Here is a 27,135-nt window from a genome sequence, read left to right as displayed (position 1 = left end):
CGCCGGGCGGAGCCAAGGCCGCTGCCGGCCCCGGGCTCGGCGGCTGCCGCCCGCCCCGGCTGCCGTTCCCCGGCGGGGACGCAGGGCCCGGCCCGCCCCGAGCGCTCGCAGCCCCGCCCCGCCCCGCCCCGCCCCGCGCCCAGCGCTCGGCCCTTCCCGCTCGCCGTAGGCGGCCGCGGGGCTGTCGCTAAGATGGCGGCCAAGGTGAGTGCCGCCTTGCGTGAGGGAGGGCGGTGCTGCGGCGGCTCCCTCGGCCCCGGCCTCCCCCTCCCGCTCGGAGACACCCACGGCTCTCGGGGGGAGCCGGAGGACGCCCCGTGGGGCCTCCTGCGGCTCCCCCGCCACTCGGGAGCTCCCGGAACGGCGCTTCCCGCCCGGCCCGCTCGCCTCCTGTCAGAGCGGGCCCGCCGGGCCGGGGGCTCCGCGCCTGGCCGGGGCACCCCGCCGGCTGAGGGGAGGGAGGGAGCCCCTTCTGCCGGCGGGGCTGCGCGGCGCAGGGGCGGTCTCAGCCGGCGGGTCCCGCAGGGAGCGGCCCGGGGCCGGTGTGTGCGGCCCGGGCCCGGCGGCTGCTCCGCTCGGGGCGTCGCTGAGCGCGGGAGGCGGCGGGGGTGCGGGCGGCGGGCAGGCCCGGTGTGCCGAGCAGCGCTCTGGGGCGGTGTTACCTGGCCCAGCGCTTCCCCAGCGCTGAGCTGGTGCGGGCAGCGCACTGCTCTGCTCCGGCGTGGGGGAATCGGAAGGTCGAAGCGTCTCGGAGTGGGGGCATCCCTTCAGCCCCTAACCGAGGGCTCAGGTGAAGGAGGAGCAGGGAAGTGAGGTCTCAGTATCGCTTTCGCCGTTGTAGAACTGAGGGTAGAAAGACCTGGTTCAAGAGGGTGGTTCAGTTGTACAGCAGGGAATGAAAGAAGTGTTTCTCTTCTGGTTGTTCTCCATCTACTTACAGCTTCTGAAACGCTTCCCACTCCTTACTCGAGAGATGAAGTATCAAGATACTAGTTTGGTAGTAGCGTTGTAAAGTATAGTAGTGTTATACATCACGTTTTAACAAGGATGTTAAAATCACACTGTTACAAACTAAGAGGGTCACAAGTATCTAAAATATTTTCAATTGTAGAGGTAATACAGTGTCTTTAAACAGAGAAAAATGTGCCTGTAAAGAGCTAGGCCTTCAAATACTTAGACAGGTTTTCCAGTTTTCGTAGTCAAATTGATGAGTAGGTTCCTCTCACATGTATCTTCATGTTTACTTTTGCTGTGCATTTAAAACGTGTATATATCTGCGAAGAAAAAGATGCAAATGCGGACAGCTAAAGGAATGCAAGTGAAGCGTTTTACCTTTGTTATGAGACAGGTACCTGAAAGAAGAAGCTGTATTTGCCTTTGTCGTATGGCTACGTGATCTTGAAGTAGTATAGTTTAGTGCATAAATCTGAATTATTCCGTGCCTTTGACGAAGTGACATAACTTTATATGTGTTCTTTATTATTTACTATGAAAAATGAGTGGAGTTTTATTCTTCTTAAGTTTTCACTTTCCGTGGGTTACCGTCTGGCAGACAAAGATTAAAAAAAAAAAAAATCTGTGGAGTGCCAGCAAGTTGAGTCGAAGTGGAAGGATGCTCTGTTCCACTCATCTGGGTTTTTTGTGGTGGTCATTAGAGACTTATAAATACATATCCAAATTGAAATACTGGATTTGGCCTAGAAACTTATGACAATTGTCGTGTCTCATGTAACTTCTGGGAAAAGTAAATCAAAAGGATCGGAGATGGTTTTCTGTTCTACCTCAAGACATCTGAGTGGTAGCAGAAAACTGTAAACCTGTGCTTCTTATTCTTAGAGTAACAGCTCTCCGCTGAAAATATGACATGCGGTAGCTGATAAAAGTTTAATCTTATTTTAATCTGACTAGTAGATTCTGATTTTGTGGTAGAGAAGGCATATATACTTATATCTACATACACGCATCATGTTTTTGCATGTAGCCTGCTCCTTTGATTAGCTGTTTTCATTTTGAGGCTTGTTCCTACCTTCAGGGCAAGTTTCCTTATTTGTGCTCCAGTTCTTGAAGTAAGTGTACAGAATTTGCAGTTTCAGTGAGAACCAATACTTAACGTCTTAGAGATTAGCATAAATTAAAGATATGGTTTTATTATGCTTTAGTTTGTATTCTGCATCTTTTGAGTTGGAGAGACTGAATTCTTTGTAGTGATGTAGCTTTTTGACTTTTTTTTTATAGAATCTGTAGTTTTGATCTTTGATAAGATTCTAACAGTTTGAAGTCGATTGTTTGAAATGCAAAGACTTAAAGCCAAAATTATCCAGGTACACTTGACAGTTTTATTATTATATTTTGATTGGTTTTACTCTGGTTCTACTATTAAAAGATATAGCTGTAACAGTTTTCTGCTAGAGAGCATATAATAAATTTCTTCAGCAAATAACTGCTATTCAGTCTTTTCATCAAAAATAATGCCATGTCTGTTAGCCTACGCTGTTTAGTGCTTTGAAATAACCAAAGTGCTTTTTATGCCTGTGAAAAAACCAGCCTCCCGGCGGTACGTGTTGCAGCGTGATGGCAGCGTCAGCAGCATGGCAGTGGTGTTACTGGGAATCTTCTGACTCTTACCATTGACCTTCCCCCATCCAGAGCATTAAGGCTGGTAATTTCTGATAGCTGTAATTCTGGTCATGTTTAGATCTATGTTCATATTGAATTCATCTCCAGAAGATGTCACCTGGGCTCGTGGCTTTTATAACTGCTGGTATTTAGATCTGTTGCCATTAGGGACTGGGTCGTTTTCTTCTGTTAGTTTCATAGGGCTTAGGTCAGAGCATTAATTCAGATAAAAGCAGAACTAGTAGTAAAATGCAGACCAGATGTTGGATTAAACTCTTTCAACTAAAAAAAAAAAAGTAAATTAAAATATTTCCTGAATTCATTAAAGAGAAGAGTTTTTTGGTTGAATGACTTATCGACTGACGTTCTGGACTCGTTCTACTAGGTTGACAATGTAATTCCAACATTTTTTGTAGCTCGAATTTGTTGTAGATGTTTCTGTCTGTACTTCTTTCCTAGTCTTTAATATAACTATATGATCCTGTCATTTCTTAATTCACAATAACTTCATTTAGAAGATTTCATAGGTAAAATATATTTTAATTTCTTTAGCTAAACAACAGATGATTTTCCTAGTTTAATACATAATTTTAGTAAAATAATTTTAATAATAAGAAACAACTTAGCTAGTCGAGGTGTGTTTAATATACCTAGTCATTGGATAAAGGAAGAGGATAGACAACTCAATGTAGTGAAGCTTCTTCTATGTAGTCAGGGTGATGCTGCTTTTCTTTCACCTCGGTTCTTTGTGATTTCAATAGAAAAGAGTGAAACTTTCTTGGAATAATTGTGCCAGCGCAAGTGTTGGATAGTGCAGCTGTTGACTTGGATTTTTAAACATTTATGCATTTGTCTTCAGGCATCCAAAAGTAAAGCAATTACTGTCAGTCAGGAATTGGACTCCTTTCATCATTCCCGGTATAGCTTTCTGTTTTACATTTAGCACAATAAACTCCGTTGGGAATTTCTAAAACAAATTAATCAAATTTGTTAAGTGAACAATATAACTTTTTCATGGTTTCTCACTTCTAAATTTTATTTTCCTTCTAGTAACTACTGAATATTGGTATGTTGTGTTGGTAGCATCATGTACTGAGGTAGGCTATCTGAATTATGATACATTTTAAACAGCTGCTTTTAATAATGCTTGAAAAATACAGACTTTTCTTTGAGAATGGGTGTCCCTTTACAGATAATCTTCTGTAGCTCAGACTGTGGCATTTTGCTCTAAGCAACATTATCAGGAAGACAGTTCTTGTGTTAATTGATTTATATTTTGATTATTGCCATCCTCTCTGACCTGTTTTCTGTGTCCTGGGGCTGTTCAGTGCTCGGAGAGCTGTTCTCCCGTGCTGGGACACAGCTGAGTCAGCAGAGCCTCCTGGTGATTTCTTCTGATGAGGGGGGCATGTTAGGCACCGAAAGGAAAAATGCCAAGTACTCCTCGGTATAGCAGTCGTACCCTACGTTGTACGAAGTGTGTTAGATCGTTCTGGCTACAGCTCCTCTCTGCTAAACTTTGGGTCAATAGGTGACTAACTAAATTTTTTCACAATGCTGGTCAACATATGTGGTATCAGCATGGCTGTATTTTTATGTATGTAGGACTTATCTCTCTAGATTTCGGGAATTGGTATCACCTCCGTTTTCCTTCTGACCATGTCCCAGCTTGCCGGCATAGCTAGGTCAACATGGGAAAAACACAGTTCTTTAGTAACGTGAGTTTTGGTATCTCCCCCTCTGCCCACTCCAAATCCAGCCATGTTCTTGCCTTAACTTGCAAAGCGTCTGCTCCCCCACCCCTGTGTGCGTATGGTGCATGTAAACCCTCCCTCCCCGGGTGAGGAATTGGGCAGCAGCTCTCCCGGGTTCCTGCCCTGGAGAGACTGCCCGGCCTGTCCGCCTCTGTGGGAAGAGGAGCCCGCTCAGCCTCTGCTTTCGTGCCGTCCCCGTCTCCCCTGCTTGGGCCTCCTGATGCGGCGAGAGTTGTATCCCCAGCTTTCGTCTAGTGGCCATGTCTAGCAGTTCTGGGTCAGTGCCCCCCAGGCCTGTTATACTTCACGGCCATCGGCAAAGGGAAGATATTTTGGGGTGTCACTAGTGTAAATTGAGAGAATAGTACATGCTAGTCAACGTGATTGTGTCTGCAGTGTTGGCTTTGCCAGCTGGGGTTTGCTACCCTAGCTATGCTGGAGTCATGGGATTTTTTGACGCTTCCAGTTGACATAGCTGTGTTGGAAAAATTTTGTAACATCAACCTGGCCTGAAGAGAAAAAGTGTTGGGGTTCTGTTTCGCGAAGCAAGATGAGCTCAGTCCCACGCATCTTCCTACCATTTCTATATTGAAGAAAAGCATGAAGTAAAAACAGTAGCCACTAGCAGACCTTGAGGGTGGTGGGATAATTGTGCCGACAAGAAGGTTTTATGCTCCAAGGAGAGGAGAGGGGCACATTGGCTGTGTGTTAAGAGCAGGAATACTATATATCACTAAAGACTGTTAGTGTAGAGAAACTAAGTAACCCTCCCCTCAGCCCCCCATGCTAAAAAAAGTAACTGAAGAATAATTTTTAGCTTTATCCTACAGCTTTCAGCTTTGGCATTGTCTGCTTGCCTCTTCTTTCATAACAGTCCTCTCATCATTGCAGCGTCCTCCTTTGCTCCCCAACAGCTCTGTGTTTTGCTGTGATTGTGTGATCTGAAAGATTTGCTGTGATGACCACACAGCTTACTTGAGCAGTGATGGTGTTTTGCTGTCTTGAGTAGTTTAATCTGCATGTGATTGATGTGTCATGAACCTGAGCCAATTCAGGGTGGTGCTTTTGCGTTTCTTCATGGAATCATAGAATGCTTTGGGATGGAAGGGACCTTTCAAGGCCGTCCAGTCCATCCCCCTGCAATTGTCAGGGACATCTACAACCAGATCAGGTTGCTCAGAGCTCAAGCTCAGGCCCCAGCCTGGCCTTGAATGTCTCCAAGGATGGGGCAGTTACCACCTCTCTGGGCAACCTGTGCCAGTGCTTCACTACCTTCATTGTAAAAAGTTTCTTCCTTATATCCAGTCTGAATCTACCCTCTTTTAGTTTAAAACCATTACCCCTTTGTCTTATCGCTACTGGCCCTGCTAAAAAGTCTGTCCTCATCTTTTTTATAAGCCCTCTTTAAGTACTGAAAGGCTGCAATAAGGTCTCCCCGCAGCCTCCTCTTCTCCAGGCTGAACAACCCCAGCTCTTTCAGCCTTTCCTCACAGCAGAGGTGCTCCAGCCCTCTGATCATTTTTGTGGCCTCCTCTGTCCCCGCTCCAACAGCTCCATGTCCTTCCCGTGCTGAGGACCCCCGAGCTGGACGCAGGGCTCCAGGGGGGTCTCCCCAGAGCGGAGCAGAGGGGCAGAACCCCCTCCCTCTCCCTGCTGGCCACGCTGCAGGTGATGCAGCCCAGGGTATGGTTGGCCTGGGCTGCGAGAGCACGTTGCCAGCTCATGTCCAGCTTTTCATCTGTCAGTACCCCCAAGTCCTTCTCGGCAGGGCTGCACGCAATCCCTTCATCCCCCAGCCTGTGCTGATACCGGGGATTGCCCCGACCCAAGTGCAGGACCCTGCACTTGTCCTTGTTGAACCTCATGAGGTTCACACGGGCCCCCCTCTCCAGCCTGTCCAGATCCCTCTGGATGGCATCCCGTCCCTCAGGCGTGTCGACTGCACCCCTCAGCTTGGTGTCATCTGCAAACTTGCTGAGGGTGCACTCGATCCCGCCGTCTGTGTCATTGATGAAGATATTGAACAGCACTGGCCCCAGAATGGACCCCTGAGGGACACCACTCGTCACTGTTCTCCATCTGGACATCGAGCCATTGACCACTACCCTCTGGATGCGACCATCCAGCCAATTCCTTATCCACCGAACAGTCCACCCATCAAATCCATATCCCTCCAATTTAGAGAGAAGGATGTTGTGGGGGACTGTGTCAAAGGCCTTACGGAAGTCCAGATAGACGACATCCGTAGCTCTTCCCTCGCCCACTGATGTAGTTTCTCCATCATAGAAGGCCACTAGGTTGGTCAGGCAGGACTTGCCCTTGGTTCATTGTGTTTTCATTATTATAACTAAATGCCATGGATTAAATCTCTCTCCCTTGACAGTGTATTTCCAATCGAAAGCTGAGGTAACAATGAGGATATAGTGGAGTTTTATACTAGGGATTTAAGGCATTTCCCAGAATCAAGTTGTTTTTTTTCCTTGCTTTTCTGTTTTTCTGGCACTCTACCACCATCATCTCTATGCATATCCTGGGAACGTTTTTCATACTTGTTTTCACGTTTTTAAAATTTCAAAAATGCTTCAGGTGAAGAACAGAACAGAAAAGTCTTTACTGATATAGAAGAAACCATAATCTACCAAAGTTGCAGATGCTTCAAAATGTTGTGGCAAGTTTTTTAATACATGGTATGCCAGCTCTGATTGGAATCTTAATGCAATCATTTAAAAAATATTCATGTGAAGCTGTATTTGAGTTCAAACTTTGTGTAATATCCGGTGGTTTTTTTCCAAATAAATGTTCTAAGTAGACATCATGACCAAATCTATATTTCTGTAATTTACATTGTAACATATGCGATTTGAAAAGTTAAGCAGGTGGTTCTTAATTCCAGTTATTGCTATGTATTTTCATTTATTGTTGACACGCAGTTATTCCGAACAAACAGTAGTTGAACCGTTCTCTGAATTGGAAAGGAGATGATATTTTGTCTGATGTCATGGAGAATTCCTGAAAATAAAATTGAGGTGCATTTTGCTGAAACAAGAGTCATTCATTGACTTGGAGTACCTGTATGTTGAATAGGTTAGAACTTAATTTACTTTAAGGGATGATGGAAGCATCAACATGGCTTTGAACACAAAATTCTTCCTGATATTTTAGACATAACTGTTGTTGTCAGTGATCTCTAGCTTTTTCTTTACCATTGTAATTTGAGAAAATCTCTGCATAAGACAGAAGAGGTTCCTAAAAGGCATACTGTTTTCAAAAGGTTTTAAAAGTGACTTGTTTAATCCCATATTTGATCAAGCACAACAGAATAGGAAAATCCAGATTTTACTGGAGAGAAATTTTTATTTCTGCATTAAGATTCCCTTTTTTCATCTGTCTGTCCCAGGTGGCAAAGCTGGCAGCTCTTTCTTCTGGTCTGCCATTTGCATGTATTACTGTACATGCAGCAACAGAAAAGGAACCAAAAGGTCAGCTGATAAAGCCAAATCAGGTAAGAAGCTTATTGTTTGTCAGTGTTTAAAATAATACTAGAAGAATCTGCAGAATACCATCTCTTTCCATTGACTTATATTACCTAGTAAATAAAATACATAGCTAGAGTAGTATGTGATAATAAAAATTACCTCCTAAATAACTGACCACTACAGCATAAATCAACTGTGAAGCGTTACAATAGTAAGTAAAGTTTTATCTTGTTTTCATTATTATGTTATTTCCACACTGAAGCCAGAAAAGGTGAGCGAGTATAATACTTAGTGATAATAATAGTCTTTTTCTATTGTACAATTTCTAGTAATACGTGCATGTATTTTCCAACTATTAGTGCTCATGCTTTTTTTGAATAAAAGATATTTTTATCAAACTCAGTAATTCTACTTCTTAGAACCTATACAATACTTTCAGTTTTCATTTCTAAAGAATTAACCTGTAGTCGCACTTAAGTAAGTTTGTAAATATAGAAGAACATAATTCAATATAGAGTTTTTGTTTGCTGTAATGGGAACACTAAGGATTTGCCATCTTGAAAAACACTCTTCAGTGTAAATACTAATCAGTATACAGAGCTGTCTCCCTGCAGTACAGTTATGCTTTTCTTTCCAGCTTCCAATCTACTGTCCACCACCTCTGAAATCAAAATACGTTGAAGAACAGCCTGGTCACTTGCAGAAGCAATTTTCCTCAGTAAGACAGACAACCGGCCGCTATGTTGGATGGTGCAAAGTAAGAAATACCTGCATCCAAAGTTTCTTACAATTCCTGACAGCACTCAACTATAACATTGAAAAAACAGCATACTTCACCCTGGAGATTTTGTTTACAGTTCCTTGTATTAGCATACACCTATAATTTTGAGATGCAAAACCGAACCCTTTTTCTCCTATTTCTCTACTGTGCTTGTAACAGGGAACCTGTGCATTCTCCTTGTTTTCCAAATCCAAAGGCAGTGAGATCAAAGGGGTCCCTTTCAGTCAATGCTGGGTCTAGGCCAACCCACAATGTCAGGTTCAGAAACATCTCTTGGTCACCTTCTATGGCAAAAGCTACGTCAGTAATGTCTTGCTAGCAGAACTTGGTAGCATTTAGGAGTCTGAAATTCCAGGTACAGCCCACGGAGAGAGAGCGCGCTGGTTCCGAAGGGCAGGTTAAAAGTCCGGATTTAGGTACTTCAGGTACTGAGTGCCTCCAATATAACTGTTAAATCAAGCTATTCCTAACTAGTCGTCAGAAATACCTCGCAAATCTGTTATTGAATATTCTAGGCATAGAAGAAAATGCAATGCCTGGCACCGTTCTCTTAACTGCTGGTAAATGACAACGTTTTACCCTGGCTGTTGTTAGTATAAGAAATTTTACACTTGCATTTTTCTCTTACAAACATAGTAGACCCTATTATTTGAAAAAGGCAGGGAAACCAATATATCTTCCAGTATTTTCTGTAAATTTTGATTCCATTGGTCTGTGAAAATTTTGTCAGTGACTGCATAACTGAAATAATTTAGTTACAAATCTGTATCAAACTTTTAATCAAGTGAGTGTTTCAGCGACTGACTAGCAGTGACCTCTGGTGGTACAAATTCTGTGTTACTGCAAACAAATCACTTGGGTGAAATAACTCAAGATGACATTCCTTTTCATTAATCTCCTAAAGAATGTGTATTTACTCGATTTGTTTAGCAATCTGAGGACAATGATACTAATAAAGGCTAGTAGAAGGTTTTTTTCTGAGTAAAGAAAAACTGTTAATTAAATAAATTGACCAATTTGAAGGGAGTAATGCAAATTAGTTGAGCACGTATCTTAGACCCAATCAGTATTGCTTATCTTTAGCGAAACTGAGCATCATTTTTACAAACTAAAAGATAAAGTAATTTTTATTGATTGAGTCTCTCTAGGGAAGAGAAGATTGTATTTTATAATGGAATTTTCTTATGTTATACATCCAGATGTTTTGCTACCCTGCAGCCTTGTTCCCGAGATGCCAATTTTGAAAGCGATCTTACTATATTAAAGAGAGTTTTTAAAATTAAATATGGTGGAGGTTCTAAAAATATAAGTATTGTAGTCAAAAAGGGGATAGATCTCAGCACAGCCTCTGTAGAAGTTCACTGATCCGGTTTGACTTTTTTAAAGTTACATAGTATTTCTTTGTCTCATTGTGCTGAGCCATGTGTATCAACTGAGTAGTTTTGTACTGAAAACACCTACTTTTGTAAAGATTTTACATTTATCTTGTTTTCTTTTTTTTGTTGTTTTTTTTTGTAGGATGCTTTTGTCTTTGTTAAAAACGGAATAATGGATTCAATTCAGTTTGGAAAAGGTAGGCAGGTCACATATTTCTGAATTGAGCGTTTTCTGTTGTTTCTTCTTGCAAGTTAGAAAGACGGTTGAAACAGCAAATTCTAGGTACGGGGGAGGAGGGGAAAGGGTGGAAGGGGAGTGCACTGGAATACCTTCCACAAGTGTGGGGGAAAGAAACTGGGACCACAGTTAATTCACTATGGAGTTTCATTTCTGTTCTGAAATGAGAGAAGTGACCAATTAAATAGTGTTTCTCATTCCTTTGATTTTAGCTTTGTTCTTAAAATCATAGTATCACAGAATCATTGAAGTTGGAAACTCTATAGCTCCATCGATCTCTCTGCAGAGGCAGCTCTGTAGATCGGCTAGTCCAATCCCCTGCTTAAAGCAGGGCCAAAGAAGGCTGCTTAGATCCCTGTCCTGTCAGGTCTTGAACATCTCCCACAGTGGAAATTCCACATCCTGTCTTAATTATAAAAACGACTTCTTAATTCTAGCACAAGTTACAAGCAGTAATTGCATTCAAGTGAAGTATCAGAAAATACAGATAAAAGGTATTTTCCTTAAAAATACTATATTAGGAGATTCCAAAATACGTGTTTTCTCATTTAATCTATATTAACTCACAGTAAAATCAAAACTTAAAACTATGCTTTCCTTTTCCTTTATTAAGGACTAACATTTTACAAAATAGAAAGAAGTAGCTAAGGAGAAAAATTGTTAACTTTGCTGCTGTGTTATGAGGACTGTGCTTCTGCTTCTGTCTAACACAGACTGCAGAGTGTGCACCTGGAAAACGAGGCATCTTCCTTCATTAACAAACATCCAGTCTTGGACTGTTTTCAGTTGTGGATATTCATAACTTTACTTCCATCTTCATTCTTAAGTGGGAAATAAAATAGAAGGATTAATATTGAATTGTTATACTTCTTTTCTTTTTCTTCTTTTTTTTTAATTCTAAGATGCTTATGTTTACCTGAAGAATCCTCCACCAGAATTTCTTCCCAAAGTTGGTGTAATTACAATATCGGGCTTAGCTGGCATGGTGCTGGCAAGAAAAGGTAGGGGGTTTTTGATTGTTTCTGTTATTTAATATGAAGCACGTAGTAATTTTAACGGTCAAAAGATTTTCCTGAAACTTAGGCAAAGCCCTATGGAACTAGTATTAAAAAAAGATCCTTCCTGATAAATTGAAGGGACGTTATTAAATATTTCTTTTAGAAGCTGGCTAAGATGTAATAGATAGAGCAGGTCATTTTTAATGGTGGAATCAACATAAGTTCAAAGTAGGACACTTGTTTTGAGTTTGTTCATTATTGGTTTTCAGAAACAATGTGTGTATGGGAGTAAAATGGAGACAAATTACTAGGTAAGGTTACCGAATATAGTGAAAACTAAGGGAATTTAGAGGGAAGAAGCTAAAGAATGTTAGCATTTGGCTACACAGGTACAAGAGAACGCACATCAGCAGGCGTGATTTTGGCAGCTTTGAAGCCAAAAGGATAACTTGATAGATACAGCCACCTCTCCTTTCAAGATAAATAGTAGAAGAATGACACTTAAACTGCTAGAAGATATTGTTCAGAAAATGTTAATCCGTAATACCTGAGTGTGTGTCTGTCTGAGTATTTCACAAAGCAAATGGGTTAATCAAAATATTGGTAGCTTAGTAAAAGCATTCTTCTTGTATCTCTCTTACTTTTTGGCGGACAGACTTTTTTAAAAAAAAAAAAAAAAGGCTTGGCCTTGAGAATCTGTCATCAGGGCTCCTTGTCAACAGCCAGGACCCTGAGCCTGGCCCAGCTGTTGTCATGTTTGAACAAAGAGGCCCCGGTTTCCAGGCTCCTGGCTGCTCCAAATTCTGTAGTCTGTGTCCTCGAGAGAGTGCGCATGGAGCTAGCGAAGAACCACAGCACCTCCTAAATGGCACAGGCGTTCTTCGCATTTTTGACAATATTGGAAAATCTAGTTTGGGATTATTTCTCATTCCAGAAACCAATGTTCAGAATATCAGTATCTCCTGTAAACGTGACTGTGCTAAACTATAACCGCGCTCTGTATTCTCTCCTCCCGCCGTCCTGGGGATAAGTTTGATGTAAGCAATGGTTAGGGGTTGAACAATTGCATTTAATTGATACAGCTGCTTAGTTTTACATTTCATTAGTGTCTAATTATTTGAAATATTTGGCTTTATACAGATTCTAGATTTAAGAAAATTGCTTATCCATTGGGACTTACTACTTTAGGAATATCTGTTTGTTACCCAGCTCAGTCAGTGGTAATTGCTAAGGTAAGTTTACCTGTATTTTAACATTGAATTAACAGTGAATTTCGTCATAGCATTCTCATGTCACTTGAATTAAGCGTCATGGGACTAGGAGTCAGAGTTCACATGGATCTTCATTAAAACATACAATGTATCACAGGTGTTAATCGCATAACTATAAAAAATGAATAAAATGACTGAATTTAAAAATGCAGTTGCATAGCCTCTTAATTTTTAATCCTCATTTCTCAAATAAATGAAGATAATTTTATTTTGCTGAAATAAAAGTAAATAAAAAATAAAGCCTTGCCAAACTTGATAGATGTGCGATTTGAGATACTGTACAATTGCATCTCTTGTTAGAATTCTGTATTTTCCAGTTACTGTCATCTCGCAGTTGTCTGCCTGATGAGAATACGTCTTAGCTGTTAATGCAGAAAAGCAGAACTACGCTTAATATTTTGTATGTAAGAATTGTTTGCACACAGTACTTTTCTACATAAAAAGTGAATTGAAAAGCAGGATATAAAGTCTATATATCTCTTCCTTCTCTATAGTTTTCCAGTGTTTAGAAAAACACATTTAGAAAATTTAGAAAAGCACATACTGCTTCATAAGAATTCTTTGTATTTATAGTTTCAAAACTGCACTTCTGTGTTAAACTGATGAGATAGGGAAACTTAGTTTAGTTAGTTGTGTTTGGTTCTAGGACTTCTCAATCTTTCAGTTAGATCTAAAGTTTTGACAGAAAGATGTATGGAACGTTATCCTGAAATCTGATTGAAACAACGACTATTGAATCTCTAACTTTCCATCATGGTGAATCCGTTGCTACTGTTACTAATTTTAGTGGGGTGGTTTTGCTTGGTATTTTTATACTTCCAGAGTACTTAGGAAGATATTGCAAAGACCTGTACTGTGGTTAAAATCTTTAGGCAATCTTATATTGCTAAACTGATACGTTGGTTTTTTTCTTATATGCAAATCAATGAGGATTATAGTTTCTCAAGAGGCAGTGGGATTTCTTGGCTTATTATCATAGGACTTAAATGTCAGGTTTGGAAGGTGGAGAAATGAATAGGAATGCGACACCGTGCCTTATGACCTATCTCAGGAAGCTAAATCCTTATTTCCTATCTACTTCTGTATCACCTTTTGCACAGTTTTTTGTAGTTGCAGCTGTGAAGTGTTCTGTTTCTGCAGAGCATTTGTAAAGGTACTCCATAGTTACTGCAGTATTATAAAATTACTTTTCAAAAATAGACTGAAGGATTTGGTCATTTATAAAGCAAAGCACTGCTCATTAGCATGGGCCAGGTCATCTTCTAGGGCTTTTTCCTTTTGTGTTACTGTCTTTGATCATTTCCAACATAGTGAGGCAAGTTTGGATCCTTTTAAACTGCTGCTCCTCTCTGTTGGGCTAACATTGCCAAAACACTGTTTGTTGATCAGGTTTTGATTTCATGTTGAGTAGGTGGATGTAGTGTGTGAATGTTCCCTGTGGATTTCTAGTACCAATTTAAACATTATTTAGGATTTGCTTGATGTAAGAGAACTATGCACTAGATTTTGAAAAGTAGATGATTGAAGTAGTAAATGAAATAGTAGATGTCTTAGTATGGGGCCAAGCATGTTCTCATGCAAATAGGATGCATTTCATTTGAATGGTCTATGTATCTTAATATTTTTAAAGCTGTCATTAAATTACATTTTTCTAAAAAAATAGGTAACAGGGAAAAAGTTATTTTCTGCAAGCCATCAAACCTATGAAGCTGTGCGATCACTGTGGACAAAAAAGGAAGATGTCACCAAGGTAGGCTTTCTGAAGTAATGACTGTCGCTCATAAAGTCAGCAGGAGAAGAAAGTAAATTAGAAGGTCAAGTACTCTTCTGCTGATACTGTTTAAGTTTACTAATTGTGTTAAGTGAGGCACAAAAACCGCTCTGATACTTTTGTAACTTCAATGTTTAATTAATGTCATCTTTGTAATACCTTTCAGACCAATAGATATTGAGATCCCCTATGTAGTCCCACAATACATGCAAGATGCACGAGAGAAGACTGAGTTTCTCCTATAGCTCATTTTTGATCTTGACAAAAATAATGCATTCTGATTCAAGCTTTGGTCCTAAGCAGACCACTGAATTTAAAGTAAAGACACACAGAATTACGGTAGGTGCGACTAGCTTATTCTTAAACATATCAGTGAAGGAAATTCCACAACCCTTCCAGGTAGTCTATTTTAATCACCCTGTGATAGAAATTGTCTGTATCTGTATTTTTTTTTTCTTGTCCTGTCCTCATTGCAGCCATAGTGAATAAATGGTCAGTAACCTCTTTATATTGACCTACTACCTATGGAAAATTTATCATGGTGTTTGTCATTATCTTCTCCCTACTATAACCTTTCCATATAGAGCAGACTTTCTAACTCTTCTGTAATTCTTGTTCTCCTCTGAGCTTTCTCTAGTTTCTCTTTCTCTTTTTTCTGTTTTTTTGGGGGGTTTTGTGTATGGTTTCTGTTGGCTTTTTTTTTTTTTTTTTTAAGTGAAGTGGTCAAAATAGGACCTAGTATACCAGCTGAGGCCTTGCCAGCACTAATTAGACGGGAATAGTAACCTCTTGTAAATTACACAGGGAATTTGGGTTAATACATCCCAGAATTAAACATGTTGTTTCTGCAACCTGAAAGGGTTTTTCTCCGATGGAAATTTAAAAACTCTTGACAAAAGTAGTACTTCCCTGAGTAAAATTTCAGCTTTGCACAGTGATTTTTTTTTTCTCTTTTTAAAGAAAATGAAAGTTTCTCAGTCATATTAACATTTAGAAGTATTTTGCTTTAAATTTATGGTCGTCATTTGTACGCAGTCCTCACCTTTTATTTCCACTGAGGAGTGCAAATGGAATTCTGAATTTTGAAAATGAGTTTCAGATAAATGTAATGAAAATAATAGCGAAACAAGAATTGATGTGGTAAAGACAGTTTCTATTAACTTTATTTCTTTCCCTGAGTGAAGCCTGTTCCCAAAATGATATATTATTTTTTATTACTAGAGGTTTACCATGGTTTATCTTTCCATCTTCTGTTAACTAAGGGTAGTAAATTGTGGTGGAATGACCCTAGCTGGATGCCAGGTGCCCACCAAGCCACTCTGTCACTACCCCCCTCAGCTGGACAGGGGGAGAAAAACGTGACAAAAGGCTCGTGGGTCGAGGTACGGACAGGGAGATCACTCAGCAATTACCGTCATGGGCAAAACAGACTCAATTTGGGGAAATTTAATGTAATTTATTACCAATCAAAATCAGAGTAGGATAATGAGAAATAAAACCAAATCTTAAAAACGCTTTCCCCCCACCCCTCCCTTCCTCCCAGGCTCAACTTCACTCCCGGTTTCTCTACCTCCTCCTCCCGAGCAGTGCAGGGGGACGGGGAGTGGGGGTTGGGGTCAGTTCATCGCATGTTGACTCTGGCGCTCCTTCCTCATAATGGGAAGGACTCCTCACACTCTGCCCCTGCTCCAGCGTGGGGTCCCTCCCACAGGAGACAGTCCTCCATGAACTTCTCCAACGTGGGTCCTTCCCACGGGCTGCAGTTCTTCACGAACTGCTCCAGAGAGGGTCCCCCGCGGGGTCACAAGTCCTGCCAGCAAACCTGCTTCAGCCTGGGTCCACAGGTCCTGCCAGGAGCCTGCTCCAGTGCGGGCTTCCCACAGGGTCACAGCCTCCTTCAGGCATCCCCCTGCTCCGGCATGGGGTCCTCCGTGGGCTGCAGGTGGAGATCTGCTCCGCTGTTAGCCTCCATGGGCTGCAGGGGAATCTCTGCTCCGGCGCCTGGAGCACCTCCTCCCCTTCCTTCTTCACCGACCTTGGTGTCTGCAGAGTTGTTTCTCTCCCATATTCTCACTCCTCTCTCCTGGCTCCTGTCGCCCAGCAGGTTTTTTTTCCCCTTCTTAAATATGTTATCACAGAGGCGCTACCACTGTCACTGATGGGCTTGACCTTGGCTAACGGTGGGTCCGTCTTGGAGCCGGCTGGCATTGGCTCTGTTGGACGTAGGGGAGGCTTCTGGCAGCTTCTCACAGAAGCCACCCCTGGAACCTTCCCCCACTACCAAAACCTTGCCACACCAACCCAATACATAAGTGTTCTGTAAAAACTAAATGCTATTGCAGTCTTGTGTAAGACTATAGGTTCCTCACCTGTAAAAGACCAGTGACTTCCTTGTCAAGTACTTTGAGGGTCTCAGGTAGAAGCACTGTATCAGACTTAGGAATACGCTCATGACAAAGTAAACTTCCTTACACCTGAATTTGAAGTTATTGTATCTGAACTGTGGGGTTCTTTCATGCATTTTATTTTTCCCAGCTGTGTCCCTTGCATGCAGCTGGCTTTAACATTACTAGTTGAATGTCACTGTATGATGTCATATCTGAAAAAGATAAGTTTTCAGACTTGAAAGCTTTATTTTGCAATAATGTATTAAGCATATACCCGTGTGCATATTTTTTTTATTAATGTTTGGTTCACAGCTGCAGCAAGAGTCAAAATCAGTTACGCAAGAAGATAAGAAAAAGAAAGAAATTTCTAGTACAAAACCTGAATCTGCTATTGAGTCAAGATCATATAACAGAACAGAATCTTCTCCAGTAGAGTCTTGGAGTAATAAAGATCCAGTGCCTTCATCAGGTGAGTTAAAAATTTCCAGTGTAATCTCAGGGCAGCTTGCAAATCCAAGGCAAATTCTGAACTACTTGACTTAATTTCGTAGTTACCCTTGCTTTAAAATGCAGCAGACTGTCATAGCATATTATTCTTGAGAATATATGGTACACACTGTCATTTAATATAGGGTTCAGAGCCTCAGGGAGGTGATAATTTTCTTGCTATGGACCCTGTCACAATATCAGAATTCTTATAAATTTGCTGTTCTTTCTCAATAATGTTTTCTTTCATTCTATCTGCTGTGGACCATATCCCGTATTGTTAGCCATGAGGTGGTGTCACCAAGTACTTCTGTTTAATACCTACTTTAAATTATCCTTCTGTTGTCAGAATACCGTAAGTGTAATTTAAACGATTACTGCTGGATTTTTTGAAAACAGCTAATTTGAATTACTGTTCATTTCTCTGTACGGGTTCTATGTCTTCAGGTATCGGTAAAAGAGGATTGCGTAATTGGCAAATGAAGCATTGGATTTTATTTTGCTGGGTTTGTTGCAGTGATGTTCTTTGTGCATCTTAAGTGGTTGAGAGAATCGACTAGATCATGGAACAGCATATTTAACCTACAAATATTTCGATAGGCCAATTGCTAAGACCAATAGTGGAATTACCTGTTAAAGGAGAACTAAATTTCTTTCAAAATATTGTTACATTTTGTAGGGGCAATTTCTGCATTTTACTCATCACTTAAACTTGCTTACTACTTTTTCCTGTGTTCTTTACCAGAACTTTTTTTTCTGGAAAGCAAGCAGAGCATATTTGGGTGGGGTTTTAAATTTTTTTTTTCCCTTTATTTTCACTATAATACACATTCACATCTTTCTTTGCTTTGCACCTGTATGTTTTCTGATTTCGTTTGTGGAATGCTTTGATCTGTTTTTACATTCGCTTCAGGCCAGACTGTCTTTAATGGTGTTATGTATACAGATATCTTCTGTCTTTGCTTTCATGGGTGGAATTAGTTCATGTCCCAAATACAGCCAAAAATGTCCATGCCCGAAATTAATCTGTTGTCAGAGATGTTTATTTTCACTAGTCCACAGAGGGCAGAGCTTTCAGGAGAACATAGAACCCTTTATTAAACCTACTGATGTAGCAGGAAAAGAAGCAGACTAGTAGGAGGAGGCACAGTCCTAGAAAACCTGCCTTTATATTCCCTTAGATCCTCTGGAATTACAGTATCATTAAATATGTCAGTCTTTGTGCCTTGTCATTGAGGATGAGTGTGAGGCCTCAACGTTTTAGTAAACTTAGTTCACTGGTTTTGGAAGTCATGGAGTGAAACTAGGTGAGAGTGTCTTAATTTGGAATTCTTACCATCTGGCAGCAGCTTCAGGGAAGATACTGATTCAGTTGGTTTTGGGAGACAGCTGTGCTCCTGGGAGCAGTGGGGGAAGGAAGACTGGAGATTTTTTTCTCCATGTCCCAGATTTTCCCTTCCTTTCCATGTGCGGGGCAAAGCATCACTATTTCTTTTCTCACCCTGCTGTGTTCAGGAAGTAGTATTAAAGTCTAGAGAGTAGGTCTCTCTCTAGATCTGCTGTCGGTCTGCTGCTGTATGCTAATAATCACAACATGCCTTCATCGTCCTGTATCACTTAGTTTTAACTAGAACATACATATTTTGATCATTTGTAAGTGTTTGGTAATACAGTAGTTCTCCAAAATGTGTCAATAAGCTGCTTTTTCTACAGCTCAAATATATGTGTATTTTTTAAATACGTTTCTTTAATATCTCTAACAGGAACAGTGAAGACACCAAAATTTAAGCCTGATCCAAAACTTGTGGACCATGGCCAGTCCAGCCCAGAAGATGTCGATATGTACAGTACTAGAAGCTAAGACAAATCTGCTTACAACTCTTTGCAAAGTATTACAGATAAGGGGGAGGGAAGAAGGGAAGGAATAATCCTTACAATACATACTCTATGAGGTATCATTTAATCAGGTATTTTCTTATATCCCAATTTGTATTATTGACTTACATGATTCTGTTCAGTGAATATTTTGTTTCTCACTACTTAGAAGCAGTGACAATTCACTCATTGTCAGTGTCATTAGCAAGACACTGAAAAAATGAGATTTGTCAGTGTCTTCTCACAATGAGGTTTCTCTGTGCCAAGCTTGTTAATAAATGTCACTTCACAAAGGATATGTGAAAATGTAAACTTATCTCTATACTTTGGCTCAGATGTTCATTGATCTGAAAGAAGAATGTGATGGATGGGGTCTGCAGAGGCTTCTTTGTCTTTTTTTTCCTCTTAGCTCTGGAATGCAGCGCAACTTTTTATTGGCCTGAGTACCCTTAAAAAGTCAGTCGTTACATCATACCAATAGCATTATCTTTAGTGCTTGTATAAACGAGTCACTTTTTTTCACTAACAAGTCACCTTTTTTCACTGCAAAGTCATTTGTTGTTGTTTGCCTCGTTTACAAAGGTGAATGGAAACACCTTCTTGTCCTGCATGCTTCTGCTATATTTAAATGTCACTTCAGTTGGGGAAAAAAGCCACACAACTAATCTCTAAAAAATCCTTTATAGACTATGCATTAGTTTTCGCCTACTTCTCATACTTCGAAGAACTGTATGCAAATTGCTTAATCCATGAGACTGATACTGTTTGAATTTATACAGAACGCATTAGCAATCTTTAGGAAGTTGGGAACATTCTGTAGTTTTGAGGTTTAAAGTGCTGACAAATATTAAAAATGCAGAAGTAATAGGCAGCCAGGTTTTTCTTCCCAGAAGTTTGTGTGCAGTACCCATTGTTCCTGGTAGGATTTCTGTGAAATTCTGTCTTTTTCCATAAGAATGAAATCAGAAATTGACTAAGTTTCCTAGGATGAAACTTTCAAACACTGCTTTTATCAGTGTGTATGTCACTCGTCTTCTGTTCATCCTCCGTTTCTCTTCAAAACACTCTTACAAGGGTTGGAATAGATCTGGTGGTCTTCCTTGAACAAAGTGCAACTCATTATCAGCACACCATGATAATCAGCCTGCTGCCTAGAGGTAATCCCATCTGTATCTACTGTGGCGCTTCCCTAATATACAGCCTGCAAAAGGACATTGCTGGTAGTTTGTCCTTCGATCTGTTGAATTCCGTTACCTTTCAGTTAATGAAAATATGTGCTGTGTTGTAAAGTTGAGGGGGGAAACAAGAACAAACTATACAAACAGTTTGTTTGGGGGACTTAAACCTTAAAAGAAGTGCTGCTTCATGTGAAGGTATTCCCAGCACTGGGATACGAAGGGATATTTGCTCCTGTTCTCCGTAAGAAGAGATTTCACAGCCTGGTGGCTTCTGAGGCTGCTAATGCAAAGGCAAATGACTAGTGAAGTACAGGCAAACAGGATTCCTAGTGTTGCTGTGGGACTGGTAGAAGGTTTGAGGAGATACTGCACAATGGAATGTGCACAAGGCACAAATGATGAATGAGCAAAAGAATAAGGCTTTTATGGTGGTTCAGAAAGAGATAAGTATTGATATTTGGGAATCCAAATTTCACGCAAAGTGCTGGGCTTCGTTATACAGAGTCCCACGGAAGGTGAAGTCAGTAAGTGTGAAGTTTAAGGAAGAAGAATTCTCTTAGTTAAACTTGCTTGGGACAGCTGACTTAGAATTTAATGTGTTTTGTTTCTTTAATCATCTTTTAAGGCCCAGGAAACTGTCAGAATTCAGGCAGCAAATCAGAGGATATTAAATCAATCTTCACAGAGCTCCTGGACGAGGCACATTTAGTGTTCCATCACAGAGAGAGGAATAGAAAAAATTAGATGGCTGGGCTTCATATACCATTTCCAGGGAAACAGATGAAGACATAAGGCAGGAAGTGAAATGGTGAAGAATGGTAATTTTCAAGTGCAAGACTGGATGGCAGAAATTGTATTATCTGTCTTCATATCTGGCCCCTTAATCAGATTCTGGATAAAAAACATAAAGGAAAAACCATCTGCTCTACTCCTAGATTCTATTTAAATTCTGAGTTACGTCCTTTGAGTGATACGCTACTGCAACAAGTCAACGAGAAAGGTAAGATGATGCAGGTGTGCATGGAGTTTGCAGGGCTTTACTGTGATGACATTTTTCAGTATGCAGTGGGAAACTACGCACAGGAATCAGTCTTCTGGGAGCAGGGACAGAAGCTACCTTGGACAGCTGTTACGGAACAAGCATGTCTGCCCTTTCCAGGCAAGAGCAGGCCTTAAAAGGCTGCCCACTGCCTCTCTGGTCCCTTCCATACTTTAAGGGCATTACTACTCAAGTCTTGTGATACAAATGAAGGTGTCCAGTCTGCAAAAGGTAGATTGGACTCCTCGGTGGTTAGGCAGTCAAGAATTAAATGTTTCATGCAAGCCGTTTGTATTACAACTCCTGATTTTACAAGAAGTTCATGCTGTAAATGGACATGATACACAAAGCTGTCCCTAGCCTGTATTTTAGTCTCAAATTACTCCTTAGGGCAAAATTGTAATAGACCTATGCCTCAGAGTTAAATTGTCATTCAGAACTCTTAGATACATTTTCTGGGACATAACTTAAAATTATTGCTCCTACCCACTTCGATGAATGAACAGTATGAGGAATACAGTCCTAGAGCTCATAAAATGGTATTTCTGTGCTGTGTCATTTCTTCTCGGTGGACAAGAGGAGTGAGCCAGCACAGGCGTATTCCAGTACAGGGTTTGTCTGCTACTGTTGCTTTTTAGTTTAGCTTTTTGGTCAGTTGAGATTTCTCTGTCTTATTCTTCTCTACAAGAGAGGGTAATTTTTTGTTTGTTTTCTATCAACAGTTTTTGTTTAACATCCCGACACAGTTGAAAAGCTGGGACTAAAATTAGGGGCTTGGGTTTTGGCACTGAAACAGATCTAGCTATAAAATGAGTGTTTCCCCATCTGCAGCCAAAGAAAACGGGACAGAAAAAGTACGAAAAGCTTTGTATCCTGTTTGGGTGTGTTCTGTGCTTTCAGAAAGACCATAATCTGTCTCTCAGTTGGTATTTCTCTGTCCTGGAGAAGAGAATTATTAGTAGTGGGAAGGAATTTTTTAGTAAAACCTGGAATATGATATAGTGTAATAGTTCTTTTGATAATATACGCTTCTGTTAGCGTCAGTCATCGTCTTGTCCAGCCATGTGAGACACACGATAAGAGAAATTTCTAGAGGTACCAAAAAAGATGCAGGTTATTATAGAGAAGTTTGGAATGTATTTGCTGAAATGAAGGCAGCCCAAATCAGATCACTAATCTGCGCTTGTGCAAATACTGGGATGGTGACTGTGGATCCTTATTACTCAGCTGCCATTTTGTGAAGTGTTTCTTTGTCAAATCTGAAAAGGTGCCCGCCATCTTCAGTTCAGCCATCTGAAGCTCCGTGTTTTACATAATACTCTGCAGATGGCTTGTTCCAGGTAACTATGAGGAACTGTAGCCACATCTCTGTATTAATAATTTATAGTAAAGGTGCTATGCAATGGCGTTAAAAAGGCAAATCAAATCTACATTATGCCATGCTTGTGAGTCCTCATTTTAAACGTATGTGCCTGACTTGATCTCTTTAAGATTTCAGACCCAGTACACAGACCTGTTAAACAATGAAAAATTAACATAAGTACACAGGAAAAGTTGCATTGCAAGACATGGTTTTATTAATTTATAGTGAAACACTTTGAAATGCCTCTCAAATGTATCATTCATAGTCACTTAAACTTAAAGCTTGACCTGGAAGTTCAATATCGTTTCTTTCATAATGCAGTAATATAATAAAAGTAAGAATGTATACTGTAATTTTTATATGAGATAGGTTACATATTTTTGAAAAATCCAATGTCTTAAAGAACTGGGTCACATGGTAATTTTTATAACAGAAATATTTTTAATTTAATGCTTTTTTTTTTTTTATGATTGATCATATTCGTTATATAGAGGTTTGGAACTAGTTGATATTATTTTTTTATTTACATAAAACTGATTGTAATACTTTATTTTGTCATATTGTTGTGAAGCACCTGAAAATAAAGGGTGATAAGCTACTTCCTAAAAATTAAGTTTAACTTTTGTATGTTGTCTCATCTGTAGGGCAAATTGTCAATTCTTTTTCTCTAAAGTACATTTTAAAAGTTAGTGGGTAAACACGACTAAGTCACACCTGTTGCACTAATGTTGGGGGAAAAAACTTCACCCCTGAAGTACTGAAACACACATTCCTGGAAGAAATCACCGAAGTAACATGCAGGGCACATTAATGCTCAGTATTCACTTGTTTATGCGTCTTAAATTTTGAGAAGTGCTCTAATTTTCTTTTCTTGGTAATTTCTTCTAAAGAATGCTGTAGCTCAGAACTTGGAAAAAAGAAGGCTTTTATCCATACTGGAGGAGTGACACATATCGTTAAAAGAACGAGGCAGACAGTAAATATATTTACCTCAGTATGGCTCCATGGTAATCTTCCAGGTAAAGTGATTTGTCAATCCAAGAGTCACAAATAATGTAATACGTGGTGTAACCTACAGTGTAGCTACTTAAAAGAAGAAAAATTGTGTGAATAAGTAATGTGGCCATTTTAATGGGAAATTATTGTTATGATTCTGCAATAACTTAGGAAATATTGTAAAGTTTTTTTTATTCCATCAGTATAGCTATCTTGTAGTGAAACTGGGGTATTTCTGAATAACATTAAAATACAGAAAATGTATTTTAAATCTAAAAAGAAAGTGGAGTCCTACAAAGCCTATACTTTGTAAAAAGGAGCTTTAGTATGCACTAGATTGTGTGTAGATTTTCTTCTAAATCCTAAGAAGCAAAGCTCAGATATGTGCTGGTAGTAAGCTACAGTCAAGAAAGACTGTAATCGAAACCATTCTAGAGGTTACCGTACTGTTTGTATTACCACAGTATTGATGCGCTTTTCTTGTAGACCACAGCAAGTGTACAAACCAAACTGAAATGCTAAGGAGAAGGAAATCTAAAAGTTGGAAAATCTTGTTGTTATAGTAATTTTTGTATTTGAAGAAACTTCTTTATGTTTTCAGGTCCAATGGCCAGATCTATTTTGTGGTGCAAAAAATGAGTATATCGGTACGTACTAACAAGTTGTAGAAGGAGAAGAGAAAGAAGAGGGAAGTAAAACTTTCATCAGTGACTAGAGAGTGTTGGAAGGGACGTGCATTTGGGAGGTCCGAGTTTACTGCGGGCAGTCAGAACGCCGTTATTCAAGGTGCAGTTAGTTCTTTGCCCTTTCATTTATGGGCTACAGGAGATTGCTTTTACTGTAACAACTGAAAGAAATTCCATGTATTTGCCTTGCTGTGATCAGATAATAAGTCTAAACTGAAGCTATCACAGTTTTAAGTGTTGGAAATTTTTTTGTGCTTTATTTGTAGCAGTCCTAATATCAATATTTGAGAAATATGTAGCTTGCTTTCTGTTTGCGCCTCCCTCAGAACCTCTGTGGCACCACAGTAGTAGTGTGTTCTCCAAAGCCATCGTGAAGCAGATCTGAAATTAAGATTAAAGCTAATGAGCAGTCGACCAGCTTCCACCATTAATTTTGGTCAGTAACTTTGCTTTAGTTATAGCTCTCTATTTGAAGAATTAAAATTAGTCTAGGAGTAGTCTACTTAGACCTTAGTTGTAGAATGCATAACTTTCCACTTGATTTTGCTGCGTTCCAGAAACAAAGACAATAAGAGAAAGAAATGGGTATGCTGTGAAATCTACAGGTAACAGCTGTATAGGCCTATTGGCATTGGTTTTATTTCTTGTTACCTAAGTAGGCACTAAAAAGCAAAAAACCTGCTGATGGCCTCTGCAGCCCTTCCTTGAGGCCTAGTCCAAACCTGTTGAATTCAGTAAAATACCAGCACGTAACAGAAAGTCAATAGTTTGGGTTTTGTAATCCGCTTCATATGAACAACTCACCGAGGTGAAAACTGCCAATTACATTTCTGCATCTTTGTCTCAATCAAATTTAAAAGCCCTAGGTAAAGGCGTTCTGTGTATCGCACAGCCCGGAGCAGTGGCATTCAGCAGCTGTGAGCTGGAACCAGAGGGGAGATCGCTGTCAACCAGAAGAACAAAGCATGTATATGAACTGGTACTTCACACTTCTCCGTTACGTCTGAAGGAGGATCACGCAGGTTTTTTTGCTGAGGTATATGTTAATTTCTCTGTTCTTGTGGGTGTGATTCTGGGATCTCTTGTAAAGCCGTCTTCTGGCAGGGCTAAGAATCAGTCTTATCCTCTGCTGTAAAATTAAGTGCTCTTGGGCTTTCAGCCAAAGCAGTATTCTTTCAAGAATTTGCTAGGCATTGATTTTTACAGATCACTATTTATCCTTTGAAAAGTAAAGGTTTAAGTTTACCTTACGCTGTTAATGTAACTGCATTCAGCATATTTTCATGAGCAGCTAGCTCCTGTCAAATGAAAAAATTCACGTTGGGATTTTATCAGTTATGGAGAAATTTCAAGGGCACCATCCTAAAAAGCAATGCTTGTGCTAACTTAAACTTCAACACAGTCAATCTTTCACAAAGTTTGGGCGCATCCCCATTTCTTCCTGTACAGTTCTTCAGGATGACGAATCATTCACATGGAGGCCATCACGTATTCAGGATCTTGTGCAGTGAATGTCGAGAATTTTTAAAAGACTTTTTAAATAATAAAAAGGCAAGATGACGGTTTGGGGGTGTGCTAAGGTGTCACTTTTTGTTGCCATTCATCCTTGCCAGATGGGTAGTTTTTATTCTTTTCTCAGAAAGGAAACACGATTGCAAAAGAGAAAAGTTAACCAACAAAATTTAATGGTAGATGCATTCTATTACAGGATTCCTTCTTAGCTCCTGTCTCATCCCTGTTAGCTTCAGGACCAGTGTGCCCTGCACACATTTCTGAGGCTGCATTCAGTCTCAAACAAAGGGGTGGAGAAATCCTTCTTTCCCCTTCTTTCATTTGTAACTTGGTTTGTAACATGCATGTGGTACATCGGCGGAAAGAACTTCCAAGGAGAGGGACAGGAGAATCCCTTTATAGTTTCATCTTTCTCAAGTCCCAGGGAAACAGAATAGCCAGTAAGTATTGACACAGAAAACGGCTCTTACTAGAAAGCAGGACAGTTTCTCTACTATTATACAAAATTACTCACAAATACTCTAGTCACAGTCTACATACAACTACTTAGTCGGTGATTTAGAGCTCACGTATACGCATCATGTATAAATAATAGCGTCAACTAAAAAACAAAATAGTGTAGAAGTGTGCTTAACTACTTTTAAGTATACAGTTCAGTTCTAACACCAAATACTTCTGTCACTGGATTGCATTTATGTATCTTGACCTACAGTTTATAACATGCAAGCTGTACGTGGAGCCATAGAAACCAAAGTTTAAAAACATGGTGTAGGTCAGCAGAACAGTCTTTATCCTGCCAGCTGAGTGCAGTTTTCTATGTTGCATATTCTGGTGGTTTTCTCAAAAGTCTCAAATTAATAGAGCTTTCATTACCTTTTCAGAAGATTGTTGCAAGTTATAGCTCAGAAAATCATGGGTTTCAGAGGTAAGAAGAGTTTAATTACTGTGAACATCAGATTTCCTTTTTTTAATTTAGCCATCTTAATTCATTACAGTATTTACACATTGCAAAAGCATTTTATGGGTTGAGATAAAAGTTTTTATATTTAAGAGATTGCCAAGACACAGCTTTCTAATATAGATAGAGGAAGGCTGCATTGAAGAGTAGTCTGAGAGAGTTTCGGATGACATTTAAATCATATGGTTACGCTTTGATAGCCCTCTACATTTTATTTGCGTATTTTTCCCTGATACAGTTACTTGCACTTGGATTCCTGGCACTTCTGGAAGAAAAAAAAAGAACCTGAGAAGATTAAATGTATTGCAGACCACAGAGAGGAGGACAATCAAGGAGGAAAGGTGGAAAACAACAGTGTGAGGAACTCATGGAAG

The 27,135-nt window shown here is 40.0% G+C and overlaps 1 protein-coding gene across 4 annotated transcripts; it reads left to right on the top strand.

Moving 5' to 3' along the window:
- The first annotated feature begins 119 nt into the window (after positions 1–119).
- APOOL (apolipoprotein O like) lies at positions 120–27,135 on the top strand. 4 transcript variants are annotated; one of them, XR_015702725.1, is made up of 15 exons: positions 120–204; positions 7,768–7,872; positions 8,484–8,603; positions 10,146–10,200; positions 11,144–11,242; positions 12,380–12,471; positions 14,174–14,260; positions 16,981–17,137; positions 18,918–19,106; positions 20,104–20,186; positions 20,833–22,586; positions 23,500–23,628; positions 24,207–24,727; positions 25,152–25,327; positions 27,000–27,135. XR_015702725.1 is itself a non-coding variant. In XM_087749144.1 (9 exons), the coding sequence occupies exons 1-9, from the start codon at positions 193–195 to the stop codon at positions 19,013–19,015; spliced, it is 825 nt and encodes a 274-aa protein (XP_087605270.1). In that variant the 5' UTR covers positions 120–192; the 3' UTR covers positions 19,016–23,222. The 4 variants fall into 4 exon arrangements, 1 of the variants encoding a protein (XP_087605270.1); XR_015702726.1 differs by lacking the exon at positions 20,104–20,186; XR_015702724.1 differs by having other exon boundaries at positions 20,104–22,586.

This window comes from Nipponia nippon, unplaced genomic scaffold, assembly GCF_047370975.1.
Source record: "Nipponia nippon isolate SJK-2023a ecotype South Korea unplaced genomic scaffold, ASM4737097v1 scaffold_12, whole genome shotgun sequence".
Classification (NCBI taxonomy): domain Eukaryota; kingdom Metazoa; phylum Chordata; class Aves; order Pelecaniformes; family Threskiornithidae; genus Nipponia; species Nipponia nippon.
The sequence above is the reverse complement of the archived record's forward strand: the minus strand, read 5'-3'. Positions and strand labels throughout refer to the sequence as shown.